This window comes from Larimichthys crocea, chromosome XIII (assembly GCF_000972845.2).
Source record: "Larimichthys crocea isolate SSNF chromosome XIII, L_crocea_2.0, whole genome shotgun sequence".
Classification (NCBI taxonomy): domain Eukaryota; kingdom Metazoa; phylum Chordata; class Actinopteri; family Sciaenidae; genus Larimichthys; species Larimichthys crocea.
Window position 1 is genome coordinate 22,322,941 of NC_040023.1, and position 13,972 is coordinate 22,336,912.

A 13,972-nucleotide genomic window follows, 5' to 3' on the forward strand; every position below is an offset into this window, starting at 1 on the left:
GACATGTGACAATGGGTCCTGATATACAAACGTAATGGGCAATGGTGAAGTAATGCAGAATTTCTTCTGCATCTTTGTTTTACCATCTGTTATTTTGATAGTGAAAGTGTACAGACATGAAACATAGACAACAGAGGAAGAAAGGTGCAGCATGTAACAAACTAACAATGCTAATGCTAACATGCTAATGATAATTGCTAGCGTATCAGCGTTAACATGCTAATGCTAACATGCTAATGTTAATGCCTAAATAAACATGTTAAAAATGACTATTTGAGGTGTGCTTTTTGAATACAGACCCCCGGCAACAGCCCACTCGTCACTCTCAAAATTTCTGCGGGAATTTTCTAGTACTGAATTTGTCAGTAATAATGTATGGGGGGTGACGGGGCCAGAGTCAGGCACACTCAAAATTTCTTTAGAAATTTTCTAGTTATTTCTCTTGCTTCTCATAGAAATGTGTGTGTGCTTTTTAACTGTCAACTGTTTGACTCACAATTAAAATATCAACAGCACAGTAAATGGTGAGAAATTAAATGGTTCTGCGCTGTATTCTAGTGATACCATGGATGGAGCAGAGTTTCGCCGTAGAGGGAAGGAGATGGTCGACTATGTGGCTGACTACCTGGAGAAGATAGAACAGCGCCCCGTCTACCCAGATGTGGAACCAGGGTATCTTCGTTCCTTGATCCCCACTGAGGCCCCACTGGAAGCAGAGAGTTATGATGATATTCTGAAAGATGTGGAGAGGGTCATAATGCCAGGGGTGAGCTTATACCTTTGCTGATTTGTTGATGCACACAATGGTGTATTAGATGCACAGATTCTCTTGGGATGACTTTCTTTTGGGGAATCACATCCATTAATTTAGAGTTTATTGAGTAAGTTCATTACAACAAGCTGCTTCATTGTCTTCCCTCTGTAATCACAAAAGTGATTATATTGTACAGGTTTCTATTGCAGCCACAAACTACAGAAGTTTATTTTATTTTATATGTGAATGGCAAAAGAAGTGCAACTCATGAAAACACCTTCTGCAGTCCTTAAACCACCTCTGCTGAGAATGAAGAGCATTACTTCCAGCAACCTGTTGTGCCATGGAGACTGGCTGAAGTTTATGATTATTAGCCTAGAACGGTAATAATTGTTCTGACTACATTCAGAACAACTGATCCCATTTGTGCATGTGTGTGCATGTGTGTATGAAGGAGACTGTAATGGGTGTAACAGTAACTCCATACAGTTGTTGATGATCACTATGAATGCCCAGGTAATGCATTATAGATGTGGTGTTCATAGACATTGTTACCCTATTACTAAAACTGTAAAACAGTGAACAAGTTAGTCTTGTTGTTTTAATCTTTTTTCAGGTCACCCACTGGCACAGCCCATACTTCTTCGCCTACTATCCAGCTGCTTCCTCTTACCCTGCCATGCTGGCCGACATGCTGTGCGGAGGAATTGGCTGTATTGGATTCACCTGGGTAACAAACTCTGTGTCTATATGTGACATAAGACTTTGTTTATATCCTTAGTTTGAACAGGACATTTGAGATTTATTTATTTGTACTTTGATTTGTGTTTTCAGGCTGCCAGTCCAGCCTGTACAGAGCTGGAGACAGTGATGTTAGATTGGTTGGGGAAGATGCTGCACCTGCCTGAGCAGTTTTTAGCTGGGACTCATGGTCATGGAGGAGGTGTCATCCAGGTACACACAAAAAGTGCTGGGTTGTTTCTGTAAACACATTGTTAGATTTATTATTCTGGCGTATACTTCTGAGTTGTTTGGGGTACTTTAAACACACGGTTCATGCTGGGTCAGAGTTGCAAAGTCATTTGCAGCTGAACAGCTGGTTGGGACCCATATATTTTGCCTGCTCTTCTGAATCCATCTGTTGTGGTAAGACATTTGCAGTGATGTTCCTATAGCTTGTTAATAATTAAATAGTTTGATCTCCTCCCTACTTTTGATTATGACTGAACACCTATAGGATGATTTCAGTTATTTTCTGTCCACCAGGAAACTCTGTATATTACCAAGAGTTGAGGCAGAGCAGCCAGATGACATCAGAGGGAAAACCAGAAAACATTTCCTCTATGATCTCCATAATATCACCCAGTGTTAAACAAACCAGTGCACATACTGTCCCATAGTTACCCAGCAGTGAGGTTGTTGAGTTATTTTTTAACCCAGCAGTGTGGTTATTTATGCCTCTGTACTCCCTGCACAGATGTGTTCCCAAGCAATCCAAACAGACCAACAGTCCAACTCTCCTTATATTTATAGTCATGCACTTTTAAACGTGTCTAAAGCCAAATTTAGGCTCTAACTGGCTCATTGAAACCTTGACCTTTGGTAGTATAAACATTGTAATTCCATAATTTCTTCAGCTTACTTGCCAGTTTGACTTTTAGAAAAATAAAGGTGTTTATACACACTCACAACTGAGTGCTCCTGAACCCATACTCATCAGCATTGTTGTTGTGATTTGTCATTTCTTTTTCTCCCTGGCTCACACCAGCTGAAAATTGCCAGGAAATTGCCTTTTATTATGCCATCCAACGGCAGACATTGATTGTGCTGGGATTGTTTCGTGTGGCAAAAGGCTAAGCATTAGTTTAGTGTTCCATTGACAGAAATCCAGTAGTAGCAGCAGAGGATGCTATCTATATGTGTGTGTGTGTGCGTGTTGATGGGATGATGAATAGTGGAGCATGAAAGTGCACTCTGATGACAGATTATTTCATGCTTCTTTTATTGTGACCACCTGAGCTAGAGGTTGTGTTTGCATGCGTGTGCGTGCTCATGTTTTTGTTTCTGTTTGCCACTCTCCTTTTTAAGTGCACCTTTCCAGCTCACTATGGCAACGAATAGGGCTCTTCTCACTGCAGCAGGGCTAATGAGTGTTGTGACAGCACATTGCCAGTCTATTATTATAAACCTTATACCAACACAAAGGGGAAATGGGATGGTTTCAAGAAGACCCTCTGGTGACCTTAGATTTCCCATTTTACCCCTGTGTGAATCATTAGATTTTAGTGGCTGAATGTCTAAATTAAAAATTACAAATGTCAAGAGTATTGAATCTATTTGACTTAAGCATCACAAATAGAATAATAGTCTGTGATCATGTTATGGTTCCATCTGCATAAAGTTGAAAAAGACACAAACTTAGATTCCCATTCCATGCATGCATCTTGTCCATAGGAGCAATTGTACAGTATCTTTCAGCTGGTAACATTTGCAATATGTTTCAAGACTTATTTTATTATAATTCCAGCTCAGTTACATTTATAACGAAATAGGCTGTGCTTCACTATTACTGGTTGGTAGAAGGATGGATGAGAGCTGTCAGACCTTTTATAAAGGCTGCCATGTTCAGAGATGATTACATCTCAGGGTGCTTTGTAAGCAGGGAGAGGACAGGAAATACGCTTGGGTACGTTTGGAAGCTTTGGGTTTGCTTTTGTTGACAAATTGGTCTTTTATTTTTAGTCCCCCTATAAGTGATTTGATGGATAGGTTGATTGATCCATTGTGTGGGTCCCTAACCTCTTATAGGTCAGGCTTAATTTCACTCTGCTTCTGCATTTATTTCAACACAAATGACATAGCCTATATCAGCCTGCTTGAGTGATTTGTTCTTAGTGATTGAATGATTTGGACATTTCATTGACTTTCTTGTGGTAATGCCCCCAGACAGTTCAGAATCCACGCTTCACTTCATTATGTAGCCATAAACATTTCACGCTCTATCAGGCTGGCTGGATGATGACTCACGATGCAGTTTCTAAACACAGTGATTTTCTTCTGTAATGAGGATGTGGAGGTGTCACAGTGTTCAAATCAAAGTGAATATCCAACAGCACAAAATGTTGACTAAATGTTCAGCTGTGTGTGTGTATGTGGGTTGAGGTGATTATAACTGCATGCATACATCAATAGGAGCACACACACACATTACAGGCTAGGATTAAATAAAAAAAGAAAACAAATACATTATTGTCTTATCATGTTTACAGTATATTTGTCAATTAAAATAATACAGTAGGAATGCTGACATAACCTATCAAAACTGTATACATGCACATTAACATACCAGTTGTAATTACAGAGTCTGTGAGAAGGTGTAGATGAATGTTATCACTGTTTTCTTTTTATAGCAGTTGGCATAAATTCAGAATTCCATGTATGATATGTGATTTGATTCTTATTCTGACAGTCAGTAGTGACCATACTATTTAAATGTATGTCATCACAAACTAACATAGTTGGCTCTGCCCTATTTGAAAATCATCATTGTCATTGTCAGTGGACATTGTCTTTTGTACTGATAAATTCAATTTTGGTATAATATTAACAACAATGGAGCAGCATTGCTTTACACAGTCTCTCTATTTTTCTAACAGGCTACAGCCAGTGAGGCAACTCTGATGTCCTTGCTTGCTGCCCGCTGTAAAGCAGTTCGACGGGTCCAGGCCTCTAACCCTGAACAATCGGAGGGTGAAATCTTCTCCAAACTGGTGGCATACACATCTGACCAAGTGAGCACAAAAAATATATTCCCAATCTTGCTTAAGTACTGTTTAAGAGGCAAAAAAAAAACCCCTACCTTTTCATGCTTTATGACTGACTTTTTATGTTTTATTACTTGACATTTTCACACATAAAATACACATAATAGTATATTAAATATTATATTATAGCATATCAAATACACACATAGTTAATTTAATGTGTTTCAAAAGTCTTTCATCTTTTTTTTTTACATGTTAACTTTCAGCTGTTGTAAACAGCATCTTAAAATATACAGCAGATAAACTAGTTTAATGAATAGCCAGTGTCATTGAGTTTGTATAGTTGAGTAGTGCAATTATGTTGACTTCTGTAAAGGGTCTTACTCAACAGAAGTCCATGTGAACTTTCATTAAAGGTTGCTCCAGATTGAGTGAGACAGGGGGTCAGTCAAGCCGTAGCTAGTTCTTATCAGGTTTAATACCAGGCTGACTTGGGTAATTGTGTTAGGGGGTTGCCTGAGGGTCACACAGACCTTTACAAGGAAAGCAGTATGCTGTTTTTCTACTCAAGAACACCATTCTGTTATCTGAGTGTACATTTACAGACAACAGTCAAATATGAATGTTATCTCTATTATTAGGGTCAGGGTATCCTTTGTACTCTTTATTTCCAGCATTGCTGCAGTAATTTTTTTTTTCATGAACCTGCATAGTCCAAGAGGTTTTAGGTTTTATAGGGTTTGACATGATATCTTACTAACATTTTAATATAATTTCACTATATTAAATAATTCAGTAACCATTAATATGAAATACACGTTTTTAGACAGGTTCATCTTCTTAGATAGTCAACCCTGTGATCTAACAACTTGTTTGCATTGTGTTTCTGTTGTATTGTGTTGCATTTCTTTTCTTGCAAGGCTCATTCTTCAGTAGAGCGTGCTGGTCTCATTGGTGGTGTGATAATGAGGAAGATTCCTACAGATGACAGCTATGCTGTCAAGGGGGAAATACTTAAAAATATGGTGAAAGAGGACAAAGCAGCCGGACTCATCCCATTCTTTGTAAGAAAAAAACCATCCATCCACTTAATTATCATACACTGAACACACAGATATACATACAGCAACATCTGTAACTGTAGATGTGTAGTAGTTAATTTCTAAATTGAGTTACACACATCCGTCAGTGGGTTGCTTTTGCTACACAATGATTTGCCTGTGATACTGCTGAGCAGACCCTGAGGCTTCTGTTAAAGGATAACATCGTTTCTAGCAAACCTAATGCATGTCTATCTGGTTAAGAACAATAATCCCTGTCTCATCTGGACACACAGATCACTATCACTGAACAGTATTCAGGAGGCAACAATGGGCCAGCACCTCTGAATCATCTCTGTATATCAAAACTGATATCAATATTCATTTTATCTGTATTTGTGTAAAAGCAATATGTTATAGTAACTGTGATGACTCAATGTTTGTGTTTTTCAGTTCTGTGCGACTCTTGGCACCACTCCATCATGTGCCTTTGATCACATCACAGAGCTGGGGCCAGTATGTGAGTCAGCGCTTGCAGCATCACACATTCAGTCTTTTTGTTTCACAACAGTAAAAGGATTGTAAAGCCCTGTTGGCTTTATTAGCTTTACAGCACACAATTTGATTCAAGAAGGACCCTGGCACACTGGCACGGTGCGCGATGGGTGGCTTCTATTCCTTTAATTGTCCCGTAACGCTGGTTTACATACGGGACAATTAAACGAATAAACTCTTTACTTACCCAGAAGCCACCCATCGCGCAACGTGCCAGTGTGCCAATGCACATTTGGGCATGTGGCATTCAAATATCATGTTTTTGGCTTTCTTTATTTTCTGCTGGTGAAGTTAGAGCTGCAGAGTTTTCTAACAAGCCCCTGATTGTCTCCCTGTGTTCAGTATTGTCAGTAAAAGCGGGCGTAAAATGTCAGCCGCAGCGCCACACCTGTCCACACCTGTCCACACCTGTCCACACCTGTCCACACCTGTGTGTGCGCTGCTCGGATCCCACGGCATTTCCAGCCTCACACACATTTCCACCCTTGATCATATTTATCCCTGTTGACAGGGTACCAAACAGAATCTCCACTTCATTTACTAGAATATTTAGCTCAGACTCTGTGAAACTTATTTTCTTTCCTTTGTTCATTGCGTTATCTGATCGGACAAGAGGTGAATCTCAGGTCCAGTGCCTATTTAAGTAGATTTGCATATGTAAATGTGGGCGTGGACAGGGAGGAGTTGCATGTGCGTTCAATTCCACGTTGATTGGGATGTACAAAAGAAACGTGCTTGGATCCATGCGAACACACACTTTGATACATCTGAATTTTTTTGTGCGTACGACAGTTTCCAGGTTTTGGCGTACGCCAAGTTTCAGTAGGAAATCCACGCAAGTATTCGTACATGAGGCCCCAGGAGGTTTGGGAGGGAAACTGTGAGTCAGGGTATATATAAGAAATCCTTATTCCCTGAAACCAAGTATACTGCTTGAGTGCACTTGAGAAACAACAAAAACAAAAACTTCAACTAATAGATGTGTCATTCATTTATCACACTGTATGTGTATACAACAGGCTATTGAATCTGTATTGCCAAATGTACTTCTGTAATGTTAATAACTTCACTGTTTCTTGTCCATTCCAGGTAATGAGGAAAATATGTGGATGCACATTGATGCAGCATATGCTGGAAGTGCATTTATCTGTCCCGAATTCAGGCCCCTGTTAAATGGTGTTGAGGTGTGTAAAAAATACATGCTAACACTTACATTCATAAAACACAAACACTTTGAGACAATTAGTAACAGTGATTGGATAACAATGTTTAGTATCTTGGCAAAAATTTCACATGGTGGATTTTAACCTTGATCATACAGCATGTGTAGGACAGATTTTAGTATGGTCAAAAACCTGAAGTGTGCATCCACTGTGTTGCTTCTGAATGACAAGGCAACCATTTTCTGTTCAATTGGTTGTGAAATATTTCTCATAACAACTATGAAAGAAAACACTGACTGCATACTGATTTTATCCAGCTGCTTTATTTCTGTTTGAAAATGGCATAACATTAATGTCAAGGAGGAAGCATGCAACAGTGAGTAATAGGCCAAACAATCGGCACTGGCGTAGGAACATCAATCTGCCTTTTGAGGTTGCAGAGGCAGCTGTTGCTCCCCAAGCTGTGCAGAGACGCAGAGATAAGGACAGAGTAATTTCCTGAGGCAGCATTAGACCTTTATATATCACTGTTTATTAGACACACAAGTTCAAACAATGATGGTGGGGAGACAGCGGAAACAGACTTGACTGTAAAAGGACCAACTGTTGGTTCATCTTTTTTTCTTTTCTTCTTTTTATACTTAGATAGCTGTAAAATTAGCTGTCAGGTATTACAGTAAAACATTTTCTCATAATGTTGCAATTTTGCATTTTATATTATTTTAATGCAAAGGGAAATTGAGATTCAGAGTCCTTCTTTAAGAGAGTGGAGAAACAAAACAGTATTAATATTTCACAGATTTCTTATATTGTAGTTTTAGTATATAACTTTTAAACATCAATAGAAATTACTGGATGGGGATATGAAGAAGGAACCCGATCTTTTCGGATGAGAGTGCAGCCCTGCTTGAGGGCTGGTTGCTAGGATATGAGTGATGGGCGAGCAGACAACCAGCCTCTTTTGAATCAGGCAGCATGGCAACTGTCAGCTAGGAGTCTGTCTCACATTGTCTCTCTGTGCTGTGTTATTGCATTTATTGAGGTAGAGAAAGGGATATTACAAAAGATAGCCAACAAAAAGATGATAACAGATTAGGGAAAGGTTTGTCTTCCTTTGAATAAACCCTGACAGGAAAGGGTTATTTTCCTTTCGTCCTGTGAGCTGCTGACTGGATGTTCCTCTTTTGCATTTCAAATACATTGTGCCTGCTTTAGTCTAGATAATTCTGTTGGTGAAAAGGTTGTCTGCATCAGTATTATTAAATAAAGGATTATGGTAGGTGTTTTTGCAAAACCATATTTTCTAAAGTGTGCTAATGTTAATGCACATAAAAAAAACACCAGAACTTTTATGACCAATTATTACATTTTATATTGCTCTGTGTAACTTATTAGATCTTCCCAAGTCACTGATATTAAATGAAATCCTGAACTTTTCTCATTTTATACTTGTCATTCCAGTGACAATGGACAATGAATGAACAATGTGGCTTCATTACCATTTATTTTCTTGCTCTTTTACAGTTTGCAGACTCTTTCAACTTCAACACACACAAATGGCTTCTGGTAAACTTTGACTGCTCTGCGATGTGGTAAGTTGCTAACCTGTTCTGCTATATTTGTGTACTAAATCAAGCAATAAATACAAGGTATATTATTAGTATGCGAGATACAAAGGCCTGTTGAACAAAAAGAGTCATCAGTGCTTTTTTTAGCACCTTTTGTACCTTTTTTTAATTTGCCAGAATATTTACCAATTGATGACTCATGGTCCCCATGAAGTAACAAGTAGTTAGTGTCATCCCAGAGCTGATATCCATCTACACCCCAGTCATTTGCACAGCAAAAATAGAACTACGCCTTCCATCTGCTCTTTCTGTCAGCAGCAAACAAAACGAGACATGCTTTGCACAAGGTGAAAACTGAAGTGTTTCTTGACATGTGGCGAAGGGAAGGGGATTTTGAATCCTATTTACTTTCCCTCTGGCTCAGTCTGTCACAACTGACATGATACCTGTTGCCAAAGTATAATATTGTGTGAAATCTGTATTAAAGAACCAAAGTCATGTGTGACAAAGCAAAACATGTTGTACATTTTACAATGTGTGATTTTAAATGATTTTTATAGGATTGAATGGTCTACTGATATCTAGTGTAAATATTTTTCCTGCTTGTTAACACCTATTACCAGGGTGAAGAACAGAGCAGACATTGTTGGAGCCTTCAAGATTGAACCACTCTACCTGAAACATGAAAACCAAGAGTCAGGTAGAGACATTTCACTGAAATTATTTTAATCAATGATCGCATATCAGGTAGGTTGTACATGGGGTCCACTATGTAACATAATGACAACAATGAACAGTTGTTGCTTTAACGTTGTTTACCGATAACTGAACATTTTAATTTGTGAGTGAGTGAGTGTGTGCGTTTGTGAGGAGCAATCCAAGTTTTTCACATTGAGTTTTAAGACTTGGTTTTCAAGTTTTAGGGAATGCATTTTATCAACAAGGGTTAATACAAAACAATGTGTGTGAGTGGATGTATATGTGTAGGTATTGGCTTCTGTGAGCCAGCTTAAAAATATCACAGTTCTAGCCTGCTTAAGGTTAGGCAGATTTACGGTATTTATGAACTAATGTAAATAATTCATCTTATTGGCATCATGCATTGTCCTTAAAATGTAAACAAATCAGACTTAACTTAAAAAATGTCTGTGTATGTGTATATGTATATGTGTCTGCTACTGCTATGTGTGCTGCATGTACATGCCTCAAGCCTGCAGATGGGCTCAGATCAGCACTATAATTTGTCTGATAGACAAGCAGACGGAGAGAAAGACAAACAGCTACCTCCCAACCCACTGAGGCACCTTACAAAAGCCTTCGCTTATACGATCTGGACTTCAATCTAATTATAGGTTATTAGCATCAGCTAACATGGGCCTCCATTCTATAGAGATGAGCCAGTGGTCTGTGTGGACTGACAGTGCTGTGATCAGTGAGATTTAGGGGGTGGGTGTAATGATGCAGCACCTGGACAGTGAAACACAATTCAAAATACAGCAGCTTTACAACAGGTCCCTTTCTTTCTTTCCCTTTCATGATGGAGTAGAGGCATTTCAAGAATAGCTTGAAATGGCTGCATTAACAATCTATGCTGTTAGTATGTGATGTAACATTTTTTCCCTGTTTGTCTTTCAATAGGGCTGGTCACAGATTATAGGGTAAGATAAATGATTATTAATTCAGTTTCTACAGTTACAGAAATAAACAAATGACCATGGTTAACATTCAATTTCTCCTGCTTTCTTCCTTCTCTCTCCCACAGCATTGGCAGATTCCATTGGGAAGAAGATTTCGCTCACTAAAGTTGTGGTTTGTCTTCCGTATGTATGGGCTCACAGGTCTGCAGGCTCATATACGCAAGGTAAGAGACCATTTAAAACATTAAAATCATCTATTCCAGTCCATGTGTATCATTCCACTAAATTCCTGGTCAAATTTGAATCATTTCTGCTTTTATATCCTGTTGAAATGTTGATTTGTTGTTTCTCTAACAAGTGCTTAAAGGTATTGCGTGGTGTTTGTATGCATGTGTTGCAAAAAACAAACAAACATAGAACCATTTAATGACAAACAAAAGAGTGAGGAGAATTATAATCCTGTATATGTTATTAATCCAAATCAATGAGTACAAGATAGTACAGTACGGTACCAACAGTGGTGAGCAGTCTGGCTTCACCTCTTCTTCCTCTTTGCGCCACATTCTTACTCTATCACTCTTGAAAAAAAAAAAGAAGTCTGGCCTTTAAGGTAAATGCCATCCCCTTCCTCCCTCCCACACCTCACCCCAACTAATCCTCCTTACCACTAAAGTCCCTTCAGTGCCTTCATCTCTGCATTCATCAGCATATCCTGTCTTTTTATGTCTGGTCTGTATCTTTTATCTATGATAACATTTCCCTACATTTCTCCTTTTTTCCTACCCTTACCCGTTAAATGCCCGTCCTTTTCCCCTCACTGTTTTTTTTTTCTGCATGCCTGTCTCTCTTTCTCATATTCCCCTTCCTCCCTCCAGTCTGCTCTGTCAATCAAATTAGCCTGTTTGTGTTTACTCTCCATTTTAAATAAAGCAGAAGCAGCATTCATCCCTGCAGCCATAACCCATGTACTCAACTGTACATCCATCCACTAGATTAGATAGAACAGTTTTTGTTTTTGGTCCTTGTACTGTAGCTTTGTAGAGTCAGACAATATGTTCAACTGATTGCGAGCTTCCTCTTTCCAGGTGGAGGAAAACACATTTTAATTCTACTCTAATTTTATTTCTTCATCCCCCATGAGCAAGAGAAGCTGTAAAAAGAAGAATTTCAATGCCCAAGGCATGTAGTATATGAGTCCTACCTTGCAAACAGTAATTAGCAAAACAGAGAATGAAGTCATTACAGTATATTAGCTTGTAAAGACCTCCAAGTGTTGGTGAATTATTGGCTGGGAATGAGGAAACAAGGTGGTGGTCAAACATTTGGCCATTTAGCCCACTGTTCAGCTTCAATAACGAGGCAGGAAAAGGGCAGTTGAAGTTGGTCCATAAAATTCTGATTAAATGCAGTGATGTATTCAGTCTCTTACTGGGCTCTTTGATCATAAGTGGATAAAATGTTGTGGGAGCGTGTGTGATTTGAAAATTATTTAAAGGACCTTGTCCTTTTTTGACACAAACTTTAGGTATTACTGAAGATATCTACAGACTTATTAAAACAAAATGACATTGAGAGCAAGTGTTGTACATTTACATACAACGGTGCACATCATAGCATATAATCTATGTCTTCTACAGCACGTGGGCCTGGCCAAGGAGTTTGAGAGTTTGGTAAGGGCAGATAAGAGGTTTGAGATCTGTGCCAAGGTCATCTTGGGATTGGTCTGCTTCAGGCTCAAGGTAAACAACATCCAATATTATTGGATTACTATAACTTTATAAATCTGTCGTGGTCCTTTACGAAATTCCCATATTCTCTTAAACCCATTTAATACCCACTGTAGATCACAGTACAGATGTAAGTATACATCTGAGACAGGATGTAATAAAGTCTTATTGGCAGATGATATTATACTGAAACTGGTCTTTCTTTTACATTACCTACCTTTCAATGGTGGTGAATGGTGGCAAGTAAAACTTATGTACATCTTCCTTATTTTAGTCAAAGGCAGTTATCTTAAGATCCAATATGTAGGATTTAGTGCCATCTAGAGGTGCAGTTGCAGATTGCAACCCTCTCTACTTGCCCTACATTTCTAGGGTCTCAGAAAAATGAGCAAAAAATATGGAATGCCCTATCTACATTTAGTGTTCGTTTTGTCCGTTCTCGTCTAAAATGTAATGAAATGAAAACATAGTTATGCATTTTATATTTCTATATTATGTCATATTCTGTAAATTGAGGCACTAAATCTCACAGCCAAATCTTTAAAAAGCATCATAATAATTACAATATAACAATCTGCTCATTGCTGAACTTACAAGGCATTTAGCAAAGATGACAAATAGTTCAACCCAGTAACCCAAGTGACTTTATTTATTTTTGTAATACTTGCCCCTTCCACTCAGGGCTCCAACGAGCTGAACCAGAACTTGCTGAAAAGGATCAATGACAGCAAAGAAATCCACCTGGTGCCTTGCCAGCTCTCCGGCCGCTTTGTCCTGCGCTTTGCCATCTGCGCACGCGCTACCGAGTCACAGCACATCCAGCAAGCATGGCGGCACATCACACAGCTGACCTTTGAGCTTTTGCAGGAACCCGATCATTGACTAAAAGAATGGGAAGGGGCTGTCCACTCTGATGCCTAAATGAGGACCAAAGTTAGGACAAAAATTTCATGTTTCATGTTGTAGATGTAAAATGCTATAAAGGGAATAAACAATGATTCTACAGCTCAAATAGCAATCGGGTATGCTTCTGGTGGCAGCTAAGTTATGTAGTCTAATAAGCAGTGGTCATTACACACAAAAACGCATTAAAGGAAAATATTCTAAATATCGCTCACTGTTTAATGAGCATTTATTGTCCTTATCATAATGCACTCATCCCTGTGCTGACTTGTCTTTTGTGTCTATGCTGCTTCTATGTCTTCTAGGTGCAAAATTAGGCTTGAGGTGAATTTAAGGTTTGGTTTGCTCTGGGGTGAATTTTTCGAGTTAAGCAGTGAATGTATTGCACATTGTGTGTGTGAATTAATTTTTAAGTAAATGTGTCTGTGATTATTTTTAGGTGCTTTAAATGAAAGATTAAAAATGAATGGGTTGAAATCGGTTAAAGAATTCTAATATTACTCATACTAATTAATTTAAATCCCTTTTATAAGTGCATTAATTTTACTTCTGATCACATTAACGTATTTAGTTAACATATATGTTACTGTTACTGTGTTACTGTCTAATATAATGACAGGCACAGGCCTGTTGTCCAAATCCACAACATATCTTATTGTTATGATTTGTAGCTCACAGATGCCTCTCATTTGTCTGCCAGGACATATATAAAACTGTGGTGTGACATTACAAAATCTTGTTAATACATATGATTGTGTCAAAGTTGGCTACTGTTACTGATAAAGGTGTTTTCTCTTTGGCTTGGCTGTGTGCTGCATGCAATGGTATGAGATCATTTCAATAAAGTATACTGTAATCTGC

At 38.5% G+C, this 13,972-nt stretch overlaps 1 protein-coding gene across 1 annotated transcript in view; it reads left to right on the forward strand.

Annotated features, from left to right (window-relative positions):
* Positions 1-13,966, forward strand: part of ddc (dopa decarboxylase) — a 26,654-nt gene extending 12,688 nt beyond the window's left edge. Inside the window, exons 2-14 of the mRNA XM_019271688.2 lie at positions 559-766; positions 1,371-1,484; positions 1,589-1,708; positions 4,411-4,545; positions 5,439-5,582; positions 6,012-6,078; positions 7,203-7,297; positions 8,801-8,868; positions 9,468-9,544; positions 10,483-10,502; positions 10,607-10,705; positions 12,119-12,220; positions 12,890-13,966. Of these exons, the coding sequence (XP_019127233.1) occupies positions 566-766; positions 1,371-1,484; positions 1,589-1,708; positions 4,411-4,545; positions 5,439-5,582; positions 6,012-6,078; positions 7,203-7,297; positions 8,801-8,868; positions 9,468-9,544; positions 10,483-10,502; positions 10,607-10,705; positions 12,119-12,220; positions 12,890-13,090 (1,443 nt within the window). The 5' untranslated portion in view covers positions 559-565 and the 3' untranslated portion in view covers positions 13,091-13,966. The remainder of the gene's footprint in view (positions 1-558; positions 767-1,370; positions 1,485-1,588; positions 1,709-4,410; positions 4,546-5,438; positions 5,583-6,011; positions 6,079-7,202; positions 7,298-8,800; positions 8,869-9,467; positions 9,545-10,482; positions 10,503-10,606; positions 10,706-12,118; positions 12,221-12,889) is intronic.
* The last annotated feature ends 6 nt before the right edge of the window (positions 13,967-13,972 follow it).